At 49.1% G+C, this 25762-nt stretch overlaps 1 protein-coding gene across 3 annotated transcripts; it reads left to right on the top strand.

The window, feature by feature from the left end:
* Window positions 1–5551: 5551 nt before the first annotated feature.
* On the top strand, window positions 5552–25605 carry Chrna2 (cholinergic receptor nicotinic alpha 2 subunit). Of its 3 annotated transcripts, XM_052191149.1 has the most exons (9): window positions 5552–5717; window positions 6105–6198; window positions 6506–6746; window positions 14961–15103; window positions 16120–16271; window positions 16695–16739; window positions 18985–19094; window positions 21502–22531; window positions 23625–25605. In XM_052191149.1, exons 4-9 carry the CDS (start codon window positions 14971–14973, stop codon window positions 23748–23750), a joined length of 1596 nt encoding a protein of 531 aa, XP_052047109.1. In that variant the 5' UTR covers window positions 5552–5717; window positions 6105–6198; window positions 6506–6746; window positions 14961–14970; the 3' UTR covers window positions 23751–25605. The 3 variants fall into 3 exon arrangements, with proteins under 3 accessions (XP_052047109.1, XP_052047110.1, XP_052047111.1); XM_052191150.1 differs by lacking the exons at window positions 5552–5717; window positions 6105–6198 and having other exon boundaries at window positions 6414–6746; XM_052191151.1 differs by lacking the exons at window positions 5552–5717; window positions 6105–6198; window positions 6506–6746; ... (1 more) ...; window positions 16120–16271; window positions 16695–16739 and having other exon boundaries at window positions 18855–19094; window positions 21638–22531.
* The last annotated feature ends 157 nt before the right edge of the window (window positions 25606–25762 follow it).

Raw genomic sequence — 25762 nt, 5'->3', positions numbered from 1 at the left:
GCTTTCCACCATATGGGTCCCTGAGATTGAATTCTGGTTATCGGGCTTGCTGGCAGTCACCCGTATCCACTGAGCTATCTCTCTGGCCCTGGCAGTAGGGTCTGTGAACTGGCTTCTCGCATCCTCCCCAAGTTTCTCCTTAACAGTCTCCTTTCTGATAATGTGAGTGAAAGAAAACCCCAGCCCTGTAAACAAGAACACTAAGACGGATATAGTTAGATACAAACCCATGCATTTTGATAGAAGAGCTGCTTGGACCACAGAATTAAATTCCATCCACTCTGTTCCCAGCCAGATGGAAGTCTAGGTAGAGACCCAGGAGCTAGGCTCACTAGCTCAGTTGCATCAATCAGCCCAGAGTACACACGGGAGCTGCCGAGACAAAGGAGGACACGAGGAGAGAAGGGTCTTGAGTGGCAGTTTTGTCAGCTACTGTGTGGGCAGGGACGGCACAGACCCCATGGCTTCAGTGGTCAACTGTAGAGCAGAGTCCTCGTGGCACAGGTCCTGTGCTCCCATCTGGGCCGGGGCTACTACTTTTGCTTGTTTTCTGAATTCAAGTCCTCAAGCTGCTGTGGACCCACACATATATTCTGTCATTGTCAACAAAGACCTTATTCATAACCATCTCCCTAAACCTTTCTACAGCATCTTCTGTATCCATCGCACAGTCTGGAACTTCAGGCCCATCATTAATAAAATCCACCGTGCCCTTGCCCTTTCTCCTCTCCCTTCCTCTCGTGTTCACCCCACCCCACCTCGTTTCTTATTGCCTGGCTTGGGCTCTTACCCAAGGAACCTGCTTCTGCTGGGGTTTGCTCTAGTGTTCTGTGGTTTTCTTCTCTTTCTGTGCCCCCGGGAGTTGGGGGACAAGCAGATGAGCAACTGGATCTGCACCTTTGCTCCCAGAACCCCCTAGACACAGACATTAATGTCACCCCATTAGACTCTACCATGACCAGCTGACAAAATCAGCTCTTCCTTTTCTCTAATTTGGCCTCCTCTCTGTTCTCCCAGAGGCCTATGGAAGTTCCTCTCTCTTGCCAGGTCCCCAGAACCCTCTTGCTGTCAGCCACTGCATCTTTCCCCCTTGCTGTTTGTCTGAGGTAACTGACACTTCAGTGGCTCCCAAGCTCATTAAATGACATACTTCCACCAATGAGGATAACCTGTGCTCAAGTCCAAGGCTATATCTTCTGATGTGCTGGAGCTGGCACCTTCCGAGGTGCACAAATGGTTCTCCAGTTGCCTCCTTATGGGGCTAGCAATTCCTGCCTCTATAACTATTAGAAACTGCAAAGCTCCTGCCTCAGGCTCTTGAAGCTTTACCATTGAAAGGGAAATGTTTCAAGAAATGTAGTGAAAGGACTTTTGGAAATGAGATTGACATGCTGACATCTGTCCAGATGGCTGAAGTCTAGGCTTGCATTTCAACTGCATTTTGATCCCGTGATTTGCCCATTTCTTGCATTAGTTGAGTTTTCAGCTCTGGCTGAGGAGAAATGAGTTGTCATGTACTAGGAAGATTTCCATGAAAGAATGGCACTTGGCACAGAAAGCTGCTTCTGTCAGCCTTAGCTGAAAACCCTATAACCATCTTGCCTAACTTCCATGTTTTAACACGGAGGTGCTCAGCCTGGGGGTCCAGAGAAGTGGTAGAAACTTATGAAATGCATAGCCTAGCTGAAAGGAGTTGGGTCACTGGGGGTGCTCTTGAAAAGGATATTAGATCATGGCCCCTTCCTGCTTCTCTCTTTGCCTCCCAGACTCCATGAGGTGAGCAGTTTCCTCCTGCACAAGCTCCCAAGCCACAAAGCCAACTAGCCTGGTTGGGAGCCAACATTAACCTTGCTTGTATGTTGTTTTCCTCGGGTAGTTCATTGCAGAAACAGGAATCTAATAGGAAATTTCTCAGTATATGCCATGGTATGGTCACCAGTCAGCTAATGGAGGACCCTGGAATGAGTTCCCTTCCCATTCAAAACAGTGAGGTAGGTCAGTTCCATGTCCCTAGATCACTAGAATTAGCACACACCTAAGACAGTGCAGAGCACTTAGGGAGTGAAAACCGAGTGGAGAGAAGGCCATCAATAGATAAAAACAAACAAACAAACAAACAAATAACAAACTAGAAAAAGAAGCCAATATTCTATTGGGAATTTACATAAACATGGCCCAGGTATTCCATACTTGGAGTGCTGTGAGCTTATTCAGGCAAGATTGTTCTTACTCAGCACAGGTCCTGGGTTACATGGCTCTGGTCTGCACGGCTCTGGTCTGCATGGCTCTGGTCTGCATGACTCTGGTCTGCATGGCTCTGGTCTGCATGGCTCTGGTCTGCACGGCTCTGGCCTGCATGGCTCTGGTCTGCATGGCTCTGGTCTGCACGGCTCTGGTCTGATGACCCTGGTCTGCATGGTCCTGGTCTGATGACCCTGGGTTTCATGGCCCTGGTCTGATGACCCTGGGTTTCATGGCCCTGGTCTGATGACCCTGGGTTACATGGCCCTGGTCTGATGACCCTGGGTTTCATGGCCCTGGTCTGATGACCCTGGGTCACATGGCCCTGGTCTGATGACCCTGAGTCTCATGGACCTGGTCTGATGACCCTGGGTCTCATGGCCCTGGTCTGATGACCCTGGGTCACATGGCCCTGGTCTGATGACCCTGGGTCACATGGCCCTGGTCTGATGACCCTGGGTTTCATGGCTCTGGTCTGATGACCCTGGGTCTCATGGCCCTGGTCTGATGACCCTGGGTTTCATGGCCCTGGTCTGATGACCCTGGGTTTCATGGCCCTGGTCTGATGACCCTGGGTTTCATGGCCCTGGTCTGCATGGCTCTGCTCTGCATGGCCCTGGTCTGCATGGCTGAGATGATGGAGTAACCTGCACAGCAGCTCACTCTAACTTTCCAGATCTGAGCTCCAGCCAGCCTGACTGTTCTTCACAGGGCATAAACGACTTGTAAGAAACTTTGTACAAAACCTCACCCTAATTGAGCAGTGTTTCCTAAGTAGAGATTCTGCAGCACATTGCCTTGGGCCATGGGTACCACTAGACTACTGCCTCCTCCTAAAATGTACCCTCCTAAAAGGCACCTCCAAGGTTAGAATGAACACCTGCGTTTGTTTGGGGGATATTTGTTGGAGTTCAGCATTTTCTTTATTACCTCTGGACCAAGGAACTCAGTTCACAGCCAAAGAAACAGTGCAGAAAGCATAGAAGATACTGGCTGCCGACTGGGGCAGGCTCACACTGCTAGCCTTCTTACACAGTTCAGAATCACCCCCCATATGAGATATGGTGCTACGTATAGTGGGGTGGACCCTTCACCAAAAAACAACACACGTGCACATGCATTCACTCACTTACTCACACACACCACACACACACACACACTCACATGCACACACACACACACACGAGCACATACATGCATACCCATGCCCTTGTACATGCTCTAAGACTTGCCCACAGGTCAATCTGATGTAGGCAATCTCTCAAATGAGACTCTCTTTCCAGATCATTCTAGATTGTTTCAAGGTAACAAATGAAGCAATCTAGGAACCTGAACCCACACCTTTAACCACAGAGGCAGAGGCAGAGGCAGAGGCAGAGGCAGAGGCAGAGGCAGAGGCAGAGGCAGAGGCAGAGGCAGAGGCAGAGGCAGAGGCAGAGGCAGAGGCAGAGGCAGATCTCTGTGAGTTCCAGGCTATCCAGGGCTACATAGTAAGATATTGTCCATAAAACAAAACAAAACAAAAAACCCACAAACAAACAAAAAACAAACAACCACCCCTCAAATTCTAGAGCTATCCAGAACAGGCTAGGGGAGAGGCGAGGAGAGGGCTCTCTAATCAAGAGCTTTCCCCTTTAAACCTCTTCCTCCTGCCTGCTCTGGGTGTGGTATGCTATGTCTCCGAGGACTGTGAATATAAACTGCTTTATGATGATGCTTCAAACAAATTCTGGGCATGAGTTTTTAGAACAAGGGGGATTGTGGCTGTAGAGGGCTATATGTGTCTCCACACAGAGAGAAGGCTCTAGATGGGGGTGAAGGGACTTCCCAAGAATTTTACTCTTTTGACATATTTTAGGAATCCTCCCCCAATGTTGAAAATACAAAGCCCACCTTCCACCCAGGAGACCACAACATAGGCGCCTGCCTCTTCAGCCTTCCTCACATCCGATTCTTGGGAACAGAGTTAATCAGAAGCATTTATCCTGACCTTTGTATGAGAAGCCAGTAACATGTATAACCAGGGAGGGGGGAGAGTTGGTCGTGGCAGTGGCAGCGGCGGCAGCGGCAGCGGCAGCAGGGCTGATTTCCAGGGACAGCTGAGGTAGCCAGTACCAGTGATGCTTGACTTGGTGCCTGGCTCTGCAGCAGAGGTCTACCAGGCAGGCAACAGGGCTGCTCTGGGCTGAAGTGGAGCTGATCCTTCCTTTGTTCCCACCTGGCCACCAGGCCCTCCAGTTTTGTAAGTGCTTCTGCAAGCTGCCCCGTGGCTTTATCTTCTGCTTTCCTTAAATGATGGTTGTTTCTATTGCTGAAAGCCAAGAATCTTGACAGATATAATCTGATACTTTTTTCTTTTTCCCTTCCTCCTCCCTTCCCTCTCCCTCTTCCTTCCTCCCTCCATCTCTTCCTCTTTTCTTCCTCCTTCCCTTCACCTCTGATTCTTTCTTCCCTCTCTCCTTCCCATTTTCCAGTTTCCCTGTAAAGAATGCATGCAGCTAGCATCATTTTTGCAGATGCCAAGATGTTATGGTAACATTTTAAATCAGGATTAATGAGAATATGAGTGTTTCAAAATTTTAGCAATCAAATACTCAGCGATAAATGTAGTGCATGCAAATGTTTGTGTTTGTACAAACGTCACAGACACTCTCGCCATCTGAAGTAATTCACAGTGCCCATGCCAACTCATGGGCTCCTCAAAGAAAGCCTATGGGTAGTCACCATCATTCATACCCTCCTTTCACTTGTGAGGAAACTGAGGCACAAACCACTTTTGAGACTTGCCCGAGGTCACAAATCCAGAGCAGAACTGGAAAGCAAAGGTAGTAGCCCTTGCCCACAGAAGTCAGAAAGCCTTGAGAGGGAGTAGTTCAGTGGGGAGGCAGAGCTTGGAGTTACTGGGTGGGAGGGGCTAAGGGGAAAGAGCAGTAAGGAAGAAGTCAGGGCCTGAGAAAACCTGGGGTCACTAAGTGTGGGGTGGTGCCTTGGAGATCCCAGGCAACCAGCTGCACAAAGCTGGCTGTGATAATCTACAAACTGTAAAGGTACCGGAGGTCAGCTTGTAGATTTAGAGTATGACAACTTGATATCTCTAGAAGATAGACATTGAAGTCATGTGCAAGGAGGGTGAGAAGACAGGCCTGAAGCCAAAGCAGGCAGGAGAGAGACCCTGGCACCCTCAGGCAGTAGCTGGAGCCAGGGCAGGTACCTTCCAGGTGAGAAAGAACAGAGGCGACTGTCAGCTGAGTGGCCCACGGCTCACTCACATTTTGCTGACAACTGTACATTGTTATGACAGGCCCTACAATCCTAGAGGACCTCATCTGGGGTGTGTTCAGGGATCCAAAGACACTCCACATGACAGCCCCAGAGCCTAGGGTCCTTCAGAGCCGGGAGCAAGCCATCATAGTAATTGACTGAACAGAAGCCAGAGCCGCATCTGTCTGTGCTGGACACAAAGTAAAGAATGAACGGTAGTAGACTCCTCCTCCTTCCAGTGTGTGTGTGTGTGTGTGTGTGTGTGTGTGTGTGTGTATGAGAGAGAGAGAGAGAGAGAGAGAGAGAGAGAGAGAGAGAGAGAGAGAGAGAGAGAGAGAGAGAGAGGCACAGTACGAGTGCACAGTCTGCAGAAGCTGTAGTGCTGGTGGCTGGCTCTCCAAGAGAGCTTCTTCCGAGGCACCTATACTGTCTCTTGGAGCTGAGTAGCCCCGGAAAACTGACTGCTCTGCTGAACTCGACCATGTATCCCCAGGAAGCTAGCCTGAGTCCCTCATCCCAATAGTGCCTCCCAAACCTTCCAGCTTCCGTGTCTGTGCAACTGTGAACTGAAGTGACTGAGCTCTGATCTGCATCTGTCACAGCTTCCAAGGGACCCTCATCAGCTACCTGCCCCTCATCTCCATCCAGCTGCTTCCCCGCATGCCCCGAGGGCCCCACCTTCTTCTGTGACCACAGGTAAGTAAGCAGGTTGTTCGTTCCCAAGGTTTAGACTAGGTAGAGTAGGTGCTCCGCACACTGGGGAGATTCTGGGGGTGAGTTCAGAAGGAAGTTAGCAACTTGTGAGCACTTAGGAAATGGTCATGTCAGAATGCTGGGAGTCACCTGCTCTGCTGGGCAAAATTCAGCCTTCTGGTTGACCCTGCTCACCCTGCTCAGAACTCTGTGAAGGGATCACTACCTAAGGGCTGTGGAGGCTTCTGTCTTGTAGTAGTAGTTTTATCTTATCACTCCCATCCTCTTGTTCTTTTATCTCTTCATTCAGTGAATATTCTACTCACTTAGACAAATTAGACTAAGTGACAGTGGTGTGGTTTATGACGTGAAAGCTGGCAAGTCCTCTACAGCTTGTGTGGGTCGAGATTGGAGTTAGACAGAAGTACTGCCTCGGCTGGTGATGGCACAAGACCTTCAAGATTCCACCTGACCTTGAGAGGTGACTCTGCTGTGACGAGCAGAGCAGTTGTGGAAGCAAAGTGCGAGCCCTCCGTCCCTGGAGCATGTTGGTGAGTGTTATTTGAAAAATGAACAACTGGCACCATTTCCTCTAATCCGGGGGTCTCTTTGGTGGAGAACTGGGGTTGTCTGTGTAGTGCTGTGGCATGAGGGGTCTCTGGATGGGGATCTAAGCATGTTTGGGGGGAGAGGCAGGGCTTCCAGAAAGGTTAAGAGTGTGTTCTGATGACTGCGCAGCTAAGAAGCAGCTGCAGTAGGAGGGTGGACAGGGCAGAGGGCCCGAGTTACACTGACTTCAGTGGATTTGAACCTAGGTAGATGAGCCAGGTTGCGAGAAGTGCTGGGGCTGTGTGGGGGGGAGGTGGTGGTGCTAGACCCTCGTGAGCATCACCCCAATGGGACCGTTCACACCTGAGCCCTTTACATGTGGAATAATTTTGTGTGTGTGTGTGTGTGTGTGTGTGTGTGTGTGTGTGTGGTGTGTATGTGTATGTAATAGTTTTTGTTTGTGTATTTGTTTGCATAGGTCTCATTTCCCCAGACTTAACAAATAGCGACATCACCCCCCCACCAGCATCCTTATCCAGAACTGCTAATACTCTGACACTGGGGCTGAGTCCAAAGGCTTTCACTTTAAATCTTTGTAACTAGTGGTGGAAGGTTACTCTAATTACTGCTGATTACGTGGAACAATTTCTTCCTTGGTTTCCGGTGACAAATTAATGAAATGATCATGGTAGGCTAATTACAAAAGGTGGAAATTGGAGGCAACTCAAACACAGCCTCTGGAGCCAGAGGGGTCTCATTTGCACATTGCTCCAGACAGCCCTTAACTGACATCTTTTCCCTGATCTCTAAACAACACAACTTCAGCACTCCTGCATCCCTGGCCTCATTAATAAGAGGGAGCAAATCTTTATTCCCTGTGATAACACTCAGACTATAACCTTGGAATCTACAGCCACGGTATCAGTTAAAGGGAAGACTCAGAAGCCTGCATATACAAGAACATTCTAGAACTTTGGACCCAGGTGAGCCAGCTTGGGAATGAACACCTTGTCCATCAGGGACTCCAGTCTTGCTGGTGGCTTGGCAATTATGGTCATAGCGTCCATGTTTCTAGAATGCTACCAAGTATTGGCTGAGTGAGCTCTTGTGTGGTCACCCAAGTGGTTGATGCTACCACCATATACTTTAGAAGCAGGGGCTTGGGTTTGACCCCAGTTTTATCATTTCTACGCTCTGAGAACTGGAGAGATTCATCAACTTTGCCAAGAAGTAATTTTTTAATTACACATAGGAAACATTAGTACTTTCCCTCCGGGCCCTCCCGGGGATGATGTCAGTCTTCATGTTGGCCCACAAGGTACCAATGTGCTTTGTAAACCTTAGGGATGTTAGTGTGAATTGTTCTTAGGAAGACATGTTAACATGAGACAGATGCTGGAATGGTCCTTACCCAGCCTGTTTCCTAGCATAAGAACAAAACAGTGTGTCTTCTTGCCCATGGGATGCTGGATATAAGGACTTGAGGTTTTTAATTTTTATAATTATCTATTATCTTATGTGTACAATTGTGTTTCAGGGATGTATGTCTCTGTGCATCATGTATGTGCCCAGTGCCTGTGGAAGGCAGAAGAGAACACCAGATTCCTAGAACTAGGGTCACAGGCCTGATATGGGTGCCTTTGGGAAACTGAATCCAGGTCTCAGGCACTGAGCCATCTCTCCAGTTCCAGAAACTGAGTTTTGTGCCTTCTCTTTATAACCCCTGGCTGGTTATGACTGTGAGAGTGAGGCTTACATCACTCATTCCTGCAGGTAAATTTGAAGGCCTGGTGGCCTTGAAGTTCCCCCAAGGTAGAGAGGATGAGGAGAAGAGAAAAAGAGAGGCATAGGACAAACCACCTAGTCCAAGTCTCTCAGCTTAGCCTAGCTATATAGTCTTTCTTGGGTGTTTGCACAGAAATCAAACTTAAAGAAGGGCTTCCCCCAAACGGGTGGCCATTTAAAGCCTGGAAGAGAAGCTCAAGGAACGAGGGGCATTGAAGTCAACAAGGGGGTGGTTGTGGAACAAATAAATATGTCAGGGATCACTCAGGGTACATGACAAATGAGTTATCTAGAATTATTCTTTCTTATGGTTCCTCTCTGTCATCCAGGTGGCTTCATTTTCTGTTTGTTACTTACTATGCACATTGTTATTGTTGGCCTTGGTGAAGGGTAGGATAGGGGAAAGAAAGAAATAAAGATTAGATAACCGGGGTATCTGGGCTGATAAATAAAGAGCTTAGCACAAAAGTGTGTGCTCTAGAGTTCTGAAACCAGATAAACGCCAGGCAGGTGTGGAGGCTGCTTATAACCCCAGCAGTTCAGAGGCAGAGCTATGGGGTCCCCGTGGGCAAGCTGGATAACTGGACCAACTGGAATTGATGAGCTTCAGGTATAGTGAGAGATCCTGCCTCTATAAATAACGTGGAGATTGAGGAAGAAACCCAGTTTCAACTTGGGGCCTCCGCAAGTACACACACTCACACACACACACACACACACACACACACACACCACATACTGCACAATATACAAGTTACACATAAGTCAAGTAACCAGATTATGACAGCTATTTCCCCTGCTCACACTTCCTGCTGAGAATGGTGAACTTTGGTCTTCCCCATCAACTCTCCAGGCCTCTGTTCTCTCCCCAGACACATTTTGCAGGAGGCACAGAGCAAGTAGGGAACTTGGTCTTCATTTCAAGAGGAGAGTTTACACCAGAGCTTCTCAGTCCTCATTCTAAGGAGGGAGTTCTCAGCAGAATCCTGCTCTTCTTAGAACTGCTGCTCCCTTTGCCCCAGTGTGGGTGGCATGTGAGAGTTCAGATGTCTTAAACCTAGAGAGATTACAAGATGGACTCTGATATACAGTTACTATCATGATAAAATACTGGTAGTGCCATGGGCCAGGCCCTCAGCCTCCAGACAGCAAACCCAGCAACATGGTGTCTCTCTACCAACGCAGACTCCAGAACCATCCTCCCAAGTTGACGCTCTACACTTTAAATGCCACCTCCTCATCCCCACCTGACTCTAAGTTCTGTCTCTGGGAATATGATGACTCCAGGTGTCTCTTCCTAGAACTGGAGTCACACAATGTTTGTCCTTTTGTGCCTATCTTATTTCAATGAGCACAGTGTGTTCAAGGTTCATTTTCGCCAGGATCTTCCTTTTTAAGGCTCTATGGTCCGCACTGGGAGCACAGACAATGCTTTCTTTATCATGTCTCTTGGGGAGATAGGCTACTCCTCTCATCACACAATTCACCCTGATTGCTTGTATCCATTCCGATGGTGGACTGGAATCTAAGTGCTGGGTGAATTTGGAGTGAAGCCGCACCTGTGAGACTGGAGGAGGACACGTAAAACACACAGTGGGTGTCGTTGCATACTAAAAAGACTCTTCAATATTATGCTTATGGTAGGAAATTTAGAAAATGTAGAAATGTAGAAAAGTGTCACAAAGTTTTAAAAAGTCTCTGAGCAAGGGAGAGATGTTCTCCCCCTCTCCTTCTTGCTACCTTGGGCAGGCTATCTTGAGCTGGCTCTGAGGCCCTCAGAGTGGGAGAGCTGGTTCTGCGCTCGCTGGCTACAGCACTCACGAGAGCAGGCCCTGCATGGCAGAGCTGACCCTGGTGATGGGCTGCAGGTGAGCTAGCCTGAGGGTGGAGGCATGGGAGAGCTGGACCCTACAACGTGTCTGCTGTGCAGTGGTGCGGCTGAGGGAGGCATGCCCTCCTGCTCACCTCCCTGCTTTGTCCCTCACCACCTATGGTAGGCAGGAGAATTGGCCCCGAGGTCATGAGAGTGTAAGAACTGGCCCTGTCCCTCACCTGCAACATTAGGGAGAGCAGGCCCACAACTCCTCTGGGCAGCAAAGTAGGGATGGCTGGTCCTGGTTGTGGGGATTGCAGGTGAGTCGCCCTGAGGTCACAAGAGCAGGAGAGCTGCCTCTACCCCTGCTGGTGGTGGCACTGGATGACCTAGCCCGGGCAGGGATAGAAAGTCTGGTATGTGGTGACGGAGAGCTGCCAGGCTGACCAGCTCAGATACCTCTCAGGCCCAGATCAAGGCTTTGACTTCGCCTACCCCATCATCTACTCCATCTGTGAACCGCTAGAGCATATGAAGGGTCCGGTCCTGTAGATCCAAAACTACATTGTCCCGACCCACAGGACAGTCAATAGGGTCCCCGGAACTACCTAAGAGGAAAGCGAGAGACAAAGAGACACGGAGACATGGAGACGAACAGCAAGTCTGTATTCTGATCAAGCTGTCAAACTTTATTGTTTTACACACTGCAATATAAAGGAAAGCAAGCAGGTTGTAGGGAGGGGGTATGAGGGGGAAACATTGTCTCCCGGGCACAGTCTCTCAGGGGGCAAGCACTGTCTCTAAACATTGTCTCTAGGAAGTAGTCTCTCAGAATTTTCTCTCAGAATCTCATGACGAAGCTGGCTTGGGCTTTAAGGAAGCTGGCAAACTAAACAGATCACGAGGAGGTGAAGTGGAAAGAGATTGTTATAGTAACCTAACTGCAGGTGAGCTCTGTTTGTTCTAACCAACATGAGCTCTATATGTGCTGACCAACTTGATATTTGCAAACCTGAGAGCTAATATTTCTTCTTCCAAAGGCAGGCTTGAGCATGTAAGAGGGCTGAGGAGGAGGTTTTGAGATCTAAGTGAGAATGACTCCTGGCAGGACATGATCTCCAGGACACAGGGCAACAACAGGCTATTCGAGGGGAGTCCCAGGGAGGTCCCAGCACTGATGGTGTAGCAGAAGCCAGAGGCCTCGAACAGACCAAAGACTCAGTGCAATGAACATTTGCATGCAAACTGGTGTGGACAAAGGGTGTACCGTGGGACACACTGTGACACAGGGCAGCTTCCACTACAAGAGCTTTTTTCTTTCCTTTTGTGGTGGGGGGAGGTTGAAAGGGTGGAAGGCAAGTATGAAGGGATGGAGAAATGAGTGGGGCTGGGGTACATAATGTGAAATTCACACAGAAGCAATAAAAAGGTTTTTATTTAAAAAAAAAGTTTAAAAATGCCTCTAACCTAGGCCCCTAGAGACAACAGGTGACTGCAGGCACACAGGAGAAAAATGTAAAGATAAGGGAACGTGCTGGTTCTGATCCCTTTCCCTGGAAGTGAAGGAGCTGGGGTTAGGGAAGCCGGGTGGGAGTGGGAGGTGGGGGGTGGGAGGTGGGGGGTAGGGTAGCACCTACTGTGCCTGCTCCAGGGGCAGCCAAGGCTGGTACCATCAGCAAGGGCTGATTCCCACGGCCAGCCTTCCTGTTGCTCCCCTGTAGGTGACGCTGTTCTGGAAGACCTTTCTAGCGCTGACACTTTTTGGAAATCACTAGTTTTTTTAAACCCATTCCCTGGGACATTTGGGGAAGGGTCAGGACAAAGCCACTCACCTCTATGAGAACCAAGGCAATGCAGAGAAAGGTGTGGTCAGGATGTGTGCAGTTTAGCACAGACACAAAGGTGGCTAGGGTGGTAGTCTCCCAAGGGAGCAGATGAATGAAAATCTCATTTTTAAAAATAATACTTTTTTTGAGATTATACTGTAATTGAATAGTTTCTGCTCCCACCCCCACTCCAAACTGTCCCAAGCACATCCATCCCCTCTTGTTCTTTTTCAAATTCCTGGTGTCTTTTTAAATATTATGCATATATTGTATATATTCCTATATACATAAATATAACCTGCCTACGCTGTATATAATGATTCTTTTATGTGTGGCTCCAGGGATAAGCATTTGGTACTAGAGAACTAAATGGTGTGCTCTCTCCTGAGGAAGACCATTTCTCCAGCTCTCAGCTTTCCTTAGCTGATTGTAGTTCTTTATGCCAGAGAGGCATCATGGACTTCCTTTTCCATGTTTACATGTCTACCGTTGTTACTGTTCTGGATACTTTTGTGTATCAACTTGACACAAGCTGGAGTTATCACAGAGAAAGGAGCCTCCCTAGAAGAAATGCCTCCATGAGATCCAGCTCTAAGGCATTTTCTCACTTAGTGATCAAGGGTGGGAGGGCCCATTGTGGGTGGTGCCATCCCTGGGCTGGTAGTCTTGGGTTCTATAAGAGAGCAGGCTGAGCAAGCCAGGGGAAGCAAGCCAGTAAGCAGTACCCCTCCATGGCCTCTGCATCAGCTCCTGCTTCCAAGTTCCTGCCCTGTGTGAGTTCCTGTCCTGAATTCCTTTGGCGATGAACAGCAATGTGGACATGTAAGCTGAATAAACCCTTTCCTCCCCAGCTTGCTTCTTGGTCATGATGTTTTGTGCAGGAATAGAAGAAACCCTGACTAAAACAGACATCCTTGCTCATTTTGTGTTGATGAGACTTGGGTGTAGCTTCTGACATTTCTAGGAGACACAGTCTCACAGCAAACACCCTATTCCTCTGGCTGTGATGATCCTTCCTACCTTTTCAGTGATTCCCAAGCCTTAGTTCAGGTGCAGGGATTGGGTTGTAAATGTACCAGTTGGGACTGGATGGTCTCTCTCTCTATTGCTAGACCCCAGAGGAGGCTGTGAATGCAGGATCTGGCTGGGTGGAGAGGTTGAGTGTGGTGGTGAGGGGTAATGGTGAGGCTGTGGGTCAGGGGCCGAAAAACACAAATATTGATAAATCTCTAAATTGATGTGGGGCAGGGCCGGGGAGGCTTTCCCCCCAAACATATCCTGGAGCTGTCAGTTATAGTAGTAAATAAGTCCCATAAGCTGCAGCATGTTGGCCTTCCCCCATTCACTCTTTCTCTACTTGGCACAGACAGTCACTATGTGTTCCCACTGGGTCACGGTGCATTGACCTCCATAGAACAACCCAATGCCTTCCCTCCCCCCTTCAGTGTTCTGTAGCTCACAAACAGATGCCTATGACTCCACTGGACTATGAACCTGTTCCAGAAGGTCAAGGCTACCCTGCAGATAAGCTGAGCTCTCAGCTTATGTCCTGGACTCAAAGTCATGTTTGCAGACTCTGGATGGGGTAAGGAGCACAATGCAGAATGGTGACAGTTTGGAGGAGAGACAGCAGCAGTGGGTGGCATTAATGGGTCACTTGAGATAGGATAGGATAGACTAAAGGATGAGCACTGGGGAAAGTAGCTTCACAGCTCCATTGGTAACTATGGTGATTCCAGATTCCTGCATGGATGTGGCCACTTCTATGTTTAAAGCATCTTCTTACACATATTTGTGAAGCCATGGTTAAGAACACACGGTATCAAATTATGAGTGGCATTCAGGGCTTTAGGAATGTTGTGTGCCTATCACCATTCCAAAATGTCTCAGAATATCCAGAACATTCTCATGACTATCAAAAGGAAATACTATGGCTGTTCTAAGAGCCAGTGTTCTATCAAGTCTGTATACACAGGGTACCACACACGGGACATTTGGATAGATAAACTCTCTCTCTCTCTCTCTCTCTCTCTCTCTCTCTCTCTCTCTCTCTCTCTCTCTCTCTCTGTGTGTGTGTGTGTGTGTGTGTGTGTGCAGGTGCACCTGTGTGGGGTGCACATGTGTGCACATGAGTTCAGAGGCCACAGTCTCAGATATTCTTCAGGTGTTACCTTTATTTTTGAGACAGGGCCTCTCACTGGGACTACAGCTTGAATGGCTAAGTTTGGCTGGGTGGCCAGCAAGTCCCAGAGGTCACCTGTGAACAGACTCATGCAATATGTGGCTGGCTTCTCTCACATAGCATGTTTTTGAGGTTCATCCCAGCAATTACAGATGTCATGTTAGTACTTGATTCCGTTTGATGCCTTTATTGTGTCCCATTGTTTAGATATGCTGTCCGTCTCTCTATCGATCAACACGGATGGCATTAGCTTGCCTACATCTTTGGGTCATTGTCATTAGTAGCCAAGTACTTCTGCTGACTGCCATGTCCAATGTGGTTAGCCCCATGTTATAGATGAAGAGTTGAGGCCACTATGGCAGGAAGGCTAGCACCTTCTTCTGTGAAGGTCAGTCCTGTCTTAGCTTGTTAGTTGGTAAATAACAATCCAATGGCTCTGGAAAAAGGAGAAGTCTATCTCCCCAGCAAAGCTAGCAGCCAAGGGGTCCACAATTCAGGCAGGTCCATTGACAGCCATCTGCTCAGCTTCTAAACCTTTATGGACTATGAAAGACAAGGACACTAGATGTCACATCGCTTGACCCTAAGAGTCTTCCCCTTGTTTATTCAGTTGTAGAGAGATGGAGCCTCGCAGAAGTCAGCTCCTGGTAGTCCAAGGCAAACCAGGACCCTATGAAGCCATGGCCCCCTCCCATCCTGCTCTCCAGTTCCAGATACATCTTTATCTCTGGTGTCTGCTTTTGATGCCAGCAGGTGAGTAGGCACCACCACTTCCACTAGGACTTCATCTTACCACCGTGTGCTCACAGACTACACAGTGGACTCCTTTGAAGTCCAGCTCCCTTCATTCTCAAGGGAACAGGGAGCATTTAAGGTCAATGGTTGGGTGGCCAGTGCCACAGGGTGAAGATGAAAGGCTGTTCCAACTTGTACTAGCAGCTTTGTTGCCTTTGAATGCCCCAAGCTTTAGGGTTCCTGACCTCAAAATGCAAACAGCATCGTAGACCACCAAAGATTACGGTAGGGATGAGGGAAGCTTACAGCACACAGGCTAGGGCAGATATGTGACTGCACACACGGTAGCTACGGCCATTGCTGTACTTTCTCCCAATGGCTGCTGAAGAGTTTCTGGGTTTTTTTGTAAGGTAGTTCTTTGCCTGCTCAGACAGCAGAGCCCCTGAGTGGAGAAGTTATTATGCAAAACACAGTGCAAAAGACAATAAATCCCAATAGACAGTTTTGCAGAGCTCTGCACAGCTGAAGAGAACTGGTCAGAGCTGGTGATTTAAGAACTCAGGGTGGTACCCTGTGTGGGAGATGTTCTCGTGGGCATCAGTAGCTTGTTGTAAGTGGATGGAAATGGAAAAGCTCTCACTGTCAGCCAGGCTCATAGCAGACTGAAGCCCCTTTCAGTCATCTCCCATCCCTTCCCACATACTGCTCGAGGCTCGCTGGTTCTGGCTGAGACTGTTTTCCAGGTCTGAGCTTTCTTACTCAGCTGTGGCCACCCTAATTCCCTGACTTTTTACTTAAAATCAGGAAGACACCAGAAGTGTTTGCTGCTTGCCTGGTGTGTTATTATACAAGTGCTGTGTTAAGCACCAATCTGCATTAATTTATAGAATCCTCAATGGGATTTGAGACAGGCTTCCTATTGCTGAGGCTACATGATGCAGAGTGCTGCCGATTTGATGGGAGGCATAAGGAAAGGCACAGGCTCATCTCCTTGACCTCATGCAGACTCTTTCTCTTCTGTCCCTATCCCACAGTGTTGGCCCAGCAAAGCTCACATACCCATGCTGAAGACCGCTTGTTCAAACACCTGTTCGGAGGCTACAATCGCTGGGCACGGCCAGTGCCCAACACTTCTGATGTGGTCATTGTGCGCTTTGGACTCTCCATTGCCCAGCTCATAGATGTGGTGAGCCTGCCCTTCCATGCTGCGTTCCCTTGATCAGCCCCCTCCCATCCGCCCCCCCCAACCACCCACATGATTTTTCTCTTCTCTCTGGATTCAGCTCAGCCCTTCTCCCACCAACCCTCAAAGCCCACCCTGGTCACAGCATGCAGCTACCTTGTTGTGTTGCCATGGTGTCTTTGTTCCTACGCCTTGGAGCCCCCAAGAGCACAGGTTGTCAAAAGATGGTTTTCTAAAACACATGCTCAAACCCCTTCCTCTGTGATCCGGGTGATCCTGAGGAATCTGAATGCTGGTGACAGGAGAAGCGGCTGGGCTTTGGGTGTCCTGTAAGTAGATCCTCAAAGTGCCTCCTATACACTCTGTCTTCTGCGCTGGCTCACCAGTCACCCCAACTGTTTTTACTTTCTATCTCTGCTACCCCAGGATGAGAAGAATCAAATGATGACCACCAATGTCTGGCTAAAGCAGGTAAGCCTCCCCTAGTAGGAGCTGGCAGACATGTGCAGTCTCCAGGCCCTTCTAGGACCCTCATCATCAAGCAGCAAGATACTAAATTCATGGGTCATGACTAGTCGCCTCCAAAGGTGTGAGGCAGCTGTGGTACAGCAGGCTGCTCTCCCCAGGGGTTGTTTGTTTGGTCATTCTCTTATTCAACTGTTCTTTTTACCCACAGCACCAAAGGATGCCTTTCTAGAAGCAAGCATCTCATAGTCCCAGGTTTACAGGACAGCTCACTGAATCAGCACCCTTTCATCATAGGACAAGGGGGTACCCAGGTGTGCCCAGCTCCAAGAACTGTCTCCTTCTAGGTGTGGCTTAAAGTCTGTGCTACCTGAAAAACGACCCCAGAACTCACAGGCTTAAAGCAATGACCCGTTTACCATACTGCATGCATTAGTGACCTGGTGGTCAGATGGCTTTCTCTGCTTTAAATGGTGACTAAGGTACTTGGTAGCATCTGGCCAGCTGTGGCTAGTCTGTTGCTGTCTAAAATGGATTCTCTTACATCAGCAGTTCTCAACCTGTGGATGACAGCCTGTTGGCAAACCTCTATCTCCAAAAATATTTACATTATACTCATATCAGTAGCAAGATTACAGTTATGAAACAGCAACGAAATAACTTTATGGTTGGGGGTCACCGCAGCATGAGGAACTGTATTAAGGGGCTGCAGTATTAGGAAGGTGGAGAAGCACGGCCTTACATGTCTGTCTTTTACATGGGTGTTTGGAAAGCTCTGGAAGATTCTGAAAGGCTGGGATCCCCCATTCACACTCTCAGGTTCCTTCCCTAGGGTCCCTTTGGCAGGAGATTTGTCAACTTGGTGGTTCAAGCCTCCCTGAGTGAGGGTCCCAAGAGACAGAAAGTAGAAGCTGATAGACATTTATGGGTGTATATCGGTCCCCTGCTCTCAGCTTCATATCAGGCCCCTTGGGTACTAGACTGGCCCTGACTCAGAGGCTAGCAGGCAGAAACCCACAAAGACCAAGGTCACATTTCAGTCATTCAGATAGGTTCCTTGCTCACTGTGGGGGTCCTACACACAACCCCTGACTCTCTGGGTCCTGGATATGTGATCGCTAGTTCTAAACTAGATGCTTGCGTCAGGGGCTGCTCTGAGCCAGTCATTTCTGACATTGCTTACTCTGGAGTCAATGGAGGGTCTGAGCCTCATCTCTGTGGATGAACCAATGGGAACCAGAGTGAGGAAGGAGCTTTGAAAGGCATGAGACGGAGAGGTTGGGGGTAGGTCCAGATCCTTGGTCACTCACGCCAGGGCTTGTGGAGGAGGAGAGGAAAGAGCAGTTGGTGGAGCCAGCCTTCCACAGCTGCCTGGGACTAGCCTGAGATGCTGGAGAAGTTATTACACTCTGGGAGCCCCATTTTCTCTGTGAAAGGGTGACTCACCTGTCTTAGGCCTATGGCATTCAGATGCCCCCCTTTCTTCTAAGTGTCCTCAAACGTATGAGCCTGAAATCCTGAAAGATAAATTAGAGAGAGAATAAGAGCTCTGTTTTGGGGTCTAAAGGGTAAAGCTGAGTTTCATATGGTGCTTGCCTGGGTTTGATTCCCCGGCACCACATAAATTGGTCATGGGGGCTCATGAACTCAACTCCAGAGCCTGGGAGTAGGGGCTGAGGAGCAAACGTTTCAGGTAATGTTTTTTCTTTCTTCCTTTTTACCTTCACAGTAAGTTGGCAGCCAGCTTGCACTACACGATATCTCATTAAACAAACAAACAATAACAAAACAAACAAAACCTGGTTTTAAAACCCACTTGGACCTGCTCCAGTGGGAGCAGAGTTGTGACCTAGAGTGTTCTCTTCCTGCTGGGACTCCTGGATCAGGAGGTCTCTGGAGCATAGTTTGAAGGTCATAGGTTCCTCTCCTGGCTTCATTGGCTATCTCTGGCAAGCCCTGCATGGAGAATGAGTGACTTCATAACAGATTCACAAGGTGGGGAGAGTCCAAACAAGGGGACGTACAGCTAGGGGGCTGAGTGTGCTGGCACTGGCATCCTGGGATTTCCACTACCAAAGTCAGAGCAAAACGGGCTGATTATCAGACGGCCTGATTCCCAGGCCAGAGCCTTTTCCTGGCATCGCAGACTCTGTGGATTCTGTGGGGCTAGGAGAGGGACTCCGGGGGTCTTTTCAGGTCACCTTGAGGTCCCTGCGAGGCAGTGCTCTCATGTGACCCCTCCCCCAAGCAGGAATGGAATGACTACAAGCTGCGCTGGGACCCGGCTGAGTTTGGCAACATCACCTCCCTCCGCGTCCCTTCAGAGATGATCTGGATCCCAGATATTGTTCTCTACAACAAGTAAGAAGCCATTTCTTAATTAAGGCGTATCCCTGGAGGGGAGGAAGCCCGGTGAGCACGAGCTCTTGCTGAGCAAGCAAGAAAATCTGAGTTTGAATCCTCAGAGGTCACTTAAAAAAAGCTGGGTGTGGTTCTCTGTCTCTGTCGGGTTGTGTGTGTGTGTGTGTGTGTGTGTGTGTGTGTGAGAGAGAGAGAGAGAGAGAGAGAGAGAGAGAGAGAGAGAGAGCACTTTAGCACTGGGGGTAGGAAGAGACAGACATGCAGATCCTAGGAGTTCACTGGCCAGTCAGGTGAGCCAAAAGGACATGCCTAAGATTCTCGAGAACCTGTCTCAAGAATAAAAGATGGCGCATGATCAAGGAAAGACACTTGATAGCAGCCTTAGGCCTATATACACTCAAATATGCACAAGCACTCCCCACATGTATGCACACATCACACATATACATACTCACACATGTGTACTAGCATACACACACACACACACACACACACACACACACATTCATACATATACAAACAGGCAAGCATACATACATACAAGCACTAGCATCCTCCCCACATGTGCATGCACCACACCCCCCATGCACGTAAACACTCGTGTGTGTGCACACGCACGCGGGCGCGCGCGCGCGTGTGCACACACACACACTAACACACACACACACTATTTCTCATAAAAGAAATTAAAACCTACTCTTTCCTTTTGGCTTGGGTAAGGTTTCACAGAGAAGTCCAGAGTATTTAAGTATTAAATACTCTGTATTAATAATAAAGTATTATTAATATTTTAAATATTTTAAAGTATTAATAATAAGTATTATTATGTTAATACTTAAATGATGGCAGTGTCTCTTGCTGACACACTTTGTAAAGCAGGTCTCTGGGGGACACTGCTACCTTCCTGAGATATAAATAGGCATGGAACATTCTTGGTGGCGGTGGGGTGGAAGGGTGACATAATTTTGGATAGCATAGTCAACCCCTCCCCCTTCCTCCCTCCCCCGCCGGTGGTCTAAGCCTTAAACCCCTGCTGCTTGCTGCTTCGGCAGTCATATGCCCCAGCTCCCACACTCCAGCTCTGTGCCCTGAGCTGGCACCTGGATCCTTCCAGGTTCTGCTTCTCTCTGACAGATCAGAAGCAAAGCTTCCACAGCAGACATGTCTGAGTTTTAAGATTGTCAATAAGACAGCTGGTTGCTGATACCTGATTGCAACAAGTTCTTCTGGTAGGACAAAGGCTAGTCCAAACTTCTGCAGGCATTTAAAGGGTGTGCGGAGCAAATCCTCCTCCAGGTTAATAGGCAAAGGGTCAATGAAACCACGTGGTCTCTTCCCCCAAATGGGCGCCTGTTACCATCTAGTGGTAGTTCTGTGAAATTACCAAAATTAACACTATAGGTTTGGTGTGAATGTAGGAATTGGGGATGGAATTTAAAGACTAGACTATATTTCTACCCAGAAGGATTGAGAATTCCCTGAAGTTCTGCCTGCCAATCTCTTCCTTGTTCATGTGAGGCCTCCCAGTTTATGCCCTCATCTCCATCTCCCAGATCAAGGCCTAATTAAACAGAAACTTTCACAGTAATCCTGCTGAGCCCAGTCAGAAGTCCCTCCTTTTCTCAGAAGCATTCCAAATGCCCAGTTGCGTGGTGATGTCATATGAATATACCTCACTTCATGTAGTTCCCCAAGGGCAGGAACCACATCTGATATCCCCCAGGTTCGGGCCCTGGTAGACAAAACTGGCCCCAAATACTATGCTAAATACATAGACTGCAGGGAGTTTCCTCACCAGCCAAATGTTAGTCTCTTCTGGAAAGGAACAAATGTTCTGAGTACAAAATCTAGGATCCCCCTCTTCTGGAACTGAGTTCCCATTTGCTCGTGAGGGAAATCAAAACACTCAAAAAATCACTACTCAAGTCAGGTATGGTCGAGCTTACCTGTTATAGTGGAATTCAAGATATGGAGGCAGGAGGATCACAAGTTCAAATCCAGCCAGCAAGTTGTCGGCCAGCTGGGGCCACATAGTAAGATCCCTGTCTCATAAAACAACAACAAACCCCACAAACGCTTCAACATACTAAATGGATAAAAACAGGATCAGACTATGAATGTCCCATGATTTGAAATATGTAAAATTAAGATACAGTCTTTAATAAGAGTCAGATATGAAATGATAACATCAAAATAGCAATCGTGGTTTTTTTTTTAGTTTATTTTAAATTTTCACTTCTGTAATTAAAACACTGGTATATGAAGAGATACATCTGTCTGCAGGAGAGATCCATACCCTTGCATGGGTGGCCCTACCTAGCCAATCAATAGTGACTTTGTTTACCCAGTTGCCCTGCTTCGTGGAGGAGACAGATACGCAGGACCCCAGCTTGTCTCCTCTTCCCAGTGCAGATGGGGAGTTTGCCGTTACCCACATGACCAAGGCCCACCTCTTCTTCACGGGCACTGTGCACTGGGTGCCCCCAGCCATCTACAAGAGCTCCTGCAGCATCGATGTGACCTTCTTCCCCTTCGACCAGCAGAACTGCAAGATGAAGTTTGGATCCTGGACATACGACAAGGCCAAGATCGACCTGGAGCAGATGGAGCAGACGGTGGACCTGAAGGACTACTGGGAGAGTGGCGAGTGGGCCATCATCAACGCCACCGGAACCTATAACAGCAAGAAGTACGACTGCTGCGCGGAGATCTACCCCGACGTCACCTACTTCTTCGTCATCCGCCGGCTGCCGCTGTTCTACACCATCAACCTCATCATCCCGTGCCTGCTCATCTCCTGCCTCACCGTGCTCGTGTTCTACCTGCCCTCCGAGTGTGGAGAGAAGATCACGCTGTGCATCTCGGTGCTGCTCTCTCTCACCGTCTTCCTGCTGCTCATCACGGAGATCATCCCGTCCACCTCGCTTGTCATCCCGCTCATCGGCGAGTACCTGCTCTTCACCATGATCTTCGTCACCCTTTCTATCGTTATCACGGTCTTCGTGCTCAATGTACACCACCGCTCCCCCAGCACCCACAACATGCCCAACTGGGTGAGGGTGGCCCTGTTAGGCCGGGTGCCCCAGTGGCTGATGATGAACCGGCCCCCGCCACCCCTGGAGGTCCAAGGCTCCCCAGGTCTGAAGCTCAGCCCCACTTATCATTGGCTGGAGACCAACATGGATGCTGAAGAAAGGGAGGAGACAGAGGAGGAGGAGGAAGAAGAAGATGAAAACATATGTATGTGTGCAGGCCTCCCGGACCCTTCCATGGGGGTTCTCTATGGTCATGGCAGCCTGCATCTGAGGGCCATGGGGCCTGAGGCCAAGGCTCCATCCCACGCTAGTGAGGTCCTGCTGTCACCTCAGATACAGAAAGCACTAGAAGGTGTGCACTACATTGCTGACCACCTGAGGGCTGAGGATGCTGACTCTTCGGTGAGTTGGGCTGAGGGAAGGGTCCCTCCATGGGTGATTCTGCCAGCTTAGCAGGGAAAAAATCCCCCCTTCCCTTCTTGAAAGGACCAGTCTCCCTCAGTCATGTCTGAGGAGTCTGGACTGGACCACAAGAGAGGAACACTAGCTAGAAGTTCTTTGGTCACTTCCTGGCCGATGACAGAATACCACAGGGCCCATCTCACTCTCTTCAACCCAAGTGGGAGAGAATGAGCAGAAATTGGGGAGCTCAGATGCTGGTTTCCATCTGCTTTGGCTTTGGCTGAGCAGCCTTTCTATGAGAGGATGGGGGCAGGGCATGGAGATGGAGAGACTGCTCTGTACAGGGGCAGGAACCAAGTACAGAAACATCTGCTCAGGGCATCACTGGCCTTCGCACTACCCTGTGGTACAGGGTCTCCTCCATCAGAGCTCTGGGCATTCTGTGACTTTCCCTATTCACACGCAAACCCTGCAGATTCTCAGCTGAACCAGGGTGGGCTCCCCTCTCCAGGGCTGCATATAGAAAGTACTTAGCGTTCAGAACCTGGCTGTCCCCTTAGCAACCAAAGGAGAAGTGGTAGGTCTGTGGTTACTGTGGCATGATCCTATTGAGCAGAGAAGGATATTGATCATTAATTCGGAAATGTCTAAGAATTTCGATCCTCTCTCTGCCTTATTAGCTGAAGAGCTACAAAGCCCTAGCTCTGTTACAACCTGCCTCTTTCTGTTCCCTTCGGGTGTGTGGGTGGGTAGCATGAGACAGTGCATTATCGGGCAGCTAGATGACTACTGTGAGCTATATTTAAATTCTCCTGATTTTGAAGGCCTGTGTCCTCTTGGCAGTCCTAGTGTCTCCTCATGTCCCTCTGGTCTCCTGAACCTGGAAATGGGGAAAGGTAGAACGGGGTGCCCAGGGATTCATCAGCCCCGATAAGCCTGTTTCTCTCTCCACCCATCTCTGTGTGGGATAACCTTGGCTTCTCAAGCCTTCAGTAGCCTGGCGACTGCTGCCCCCATGAGGCGGGATGTGGGAGGGACACGTCCTCTTCCCGAAGCCTGGCTCCTGTCACTGTAAGCTCAATTCTAACTCCAGGTGAAGGAAGATTGGAAGTATGTGGCCATGGTGGTAGACCGGATATTCCTCTGGCTGTTCATTATCGTCTGCTTCCTGGGGACCATCGGGCTCTTCCTTCCTCCATTCCTGGCTGGAATGATCTGACTTCATTTCCCTCATGTTGGCTCCAAGGTGGCCTCAACAACTATCTTCTAGTCTTCTGTAACTGGAGCCCTCTCTAGAATATTCTTTTGACTTAACACCACCTGCCTGCGATGTTTCTACGAGGCCCCCAACCTAGCCTGGACTCCATAGCCCCCTTGCAACAGCTCATGGTGCCACTGTGGTAACCAGCACTGAGACCACTCAACAAGACATCTATTTAGGGCTGAGGATCTAGAAGAGGTAAAGGCATTTGCTCTGCAGAAGGTGACAACATGGTGGTGACATGGGGGTGAATAAGATATTCCTGTAAGAGCAATAGAACTGTATATGGCTAAAGGGTGGAGAGGTCAGACCAGGGCAAAGGGAACTAGAACACCATCCCAAAGATGGGCACATGGGGACAATGCAGGGGGTAGTGTCCCGTGTGGAAGAGTTCTACACAACACTGTGGATTCAGAGTGTCAGAGAGGATAGCCGACTAGGGTAGAGAGGCTGGGAGGCAGGTTGGTGTGTTTTTAATCCAGGCCTAGGAAGAAGCTCCGAGTCTGCTCTGAACCTGTCTCTATGTGCTCTGCAGGAAATGTCAGCGGGATAGGGATACTCCCAGAAGGAGTGGGACACACAGAAAGTCCTAGAGCAGTGCTTCTCAACCTGTGTCGTGGGTCGCAACCCTTCTGGGAGGTCGAACGACCCTTTCACAGGGGTCACGTATCAGATATACTGCATATCAGATGTTTATATTACAGTTCATAACAGTATCAAGAGTACTGTTATGAGGTTGAAACAAAATAATCTTATGGTTGAGATCACCACAACATGAGGGACTTTAAAGGGTGATAGCATTAGAGAGGTTGAGAGCCACTGATCTAGGTGCCCGGTGCATGCTTGAGGCAGAAGAACAGCAACACTGGGTCCAAGTGGCTGGGTCATTATTCATCCAAAAGCACCTTAGAGCCCCCAAGTTTCCCTCAGCACCATGTCTCACTGTTCTATGATGTAAGAAAAGAGGCACAGTAATTGTCACAGGGGGTCAAAGTCACCTTCAAATCACCAAGTGGATGAAATAAGAAGGCAGTCTCCAATGCTGGCCCTCCTCTCCACAGGCCCTGCTCCCCAATCCCTGCTCTGTCAGCACGCCTTGCATTGGAACCGAGATCTTTGCTCCAAGCTCTTTCAATTGTGTGCTCCTGCAGGGCGGAGTCTCTGTTTATTATTCCCACTCAGCCCAGTGCTGGGTGAGAGAGCTCAGCGCCTGGACCTTTCATCCTGAGTAGTGGAAAGAAACCAGTCTGGTTGCTTTGGGTTCCAGAACTGCTACACAGCACCAAAGCTTTCTGGAGAGGTTTCTTCCCCAGGCTTCCCAGGGGCCCCATCAGGTGGCTAACCTGCTCTGAGCTGTTCTTATAATATTCCACCGCCCTTTACTGCATAAGAGCCCAGGGGATTGGGCCTGTTAGAACGTTCTCCAGTGCCCAGGGAATTAGACCCCAGAAGCTAGCAGCAATGGATTCAGGGTCACTAATAGATGTAGAGACCAAAGTAGGAGGCAAAATGGGGCAAATTTGTTCTCTGTCTTAGGGTGCTCTCCTTCTGAACTCCACACCGCACGTTGACAGACCTAGAGGACCTGCTTGCCAGAGGCCTTACCCAGACTCCCCATTATCAGTTCTAATGATACCCCACTCAGTATCAGGCCCTGGCTCCCCACTTCTCCACTGAATGCAGCCTGCCCCTCCCTTCTCTATGTCAAGCCCCAAGACATGATTTCCTGATGGAGAGATGCTTGTTGGATCATCCACCCCTCCCATCCTCCTTGCATGTGAGCGAAACGTCAAAATAAAGCTGAAATGGCTGCTGCCAGGAGTGTCATGATTTCATGCCAGCCACCTCAGCTGTCACTGGCATCATCTAGTCCCCACCCCCAGAGCCCTGGTGGCTCAAGGAAAGTCAAGAAAGGAATGTCCCACAGAGGGAACTTCTCGGTGTCTTCTTGGAGAGCTGCCTTTAGACGA

Source organism: Apodemus sylvaticus, chromosome 8 (genome assembly GCF_947179515.1).
Source record: "Apodemus sylvaticus chromosome 8, mApoSyl1.1, whole genome shotgun sequence".
Classification (NCBI taxonomy): Eukaryota; Metazoa; Chordata; class Mammalia; order Rodentia; family Muridae; genus Apodemus; species Apodemus sylvaticus.
The sequence above is the reverse complement of the archived record's forward strand: the minus strand, read 5'-3'. Positions and strand labels throughout refer to the sequence as shown.

Excerpts from the sequence above, each read along its gene's own strand:
- Chrna2 (XM_052191149.1), top strand. The coding sequence starts at position 14,971 with ATGGAGCCTCGCAGAAGTCAGCTCCTGGTAGTCCAAGGCAAACCAGGA. Across the intron at positions 19,095-21,501 it reads GATATTGTTCTCTACAACAA|TGCAGATGGGGAGTTTGCCG; the intron begins GTAAGAAGCCAT and ends TCCTCTTCCCAG. Across the intron at positions 22,532-23,624 it reads CTGAGGATGCTGACTCTTCG|GTGAAGGAAGATTGGAAGTA; the intron begins GTGAGTTGGGCT and ends TTCTAACTCCAG.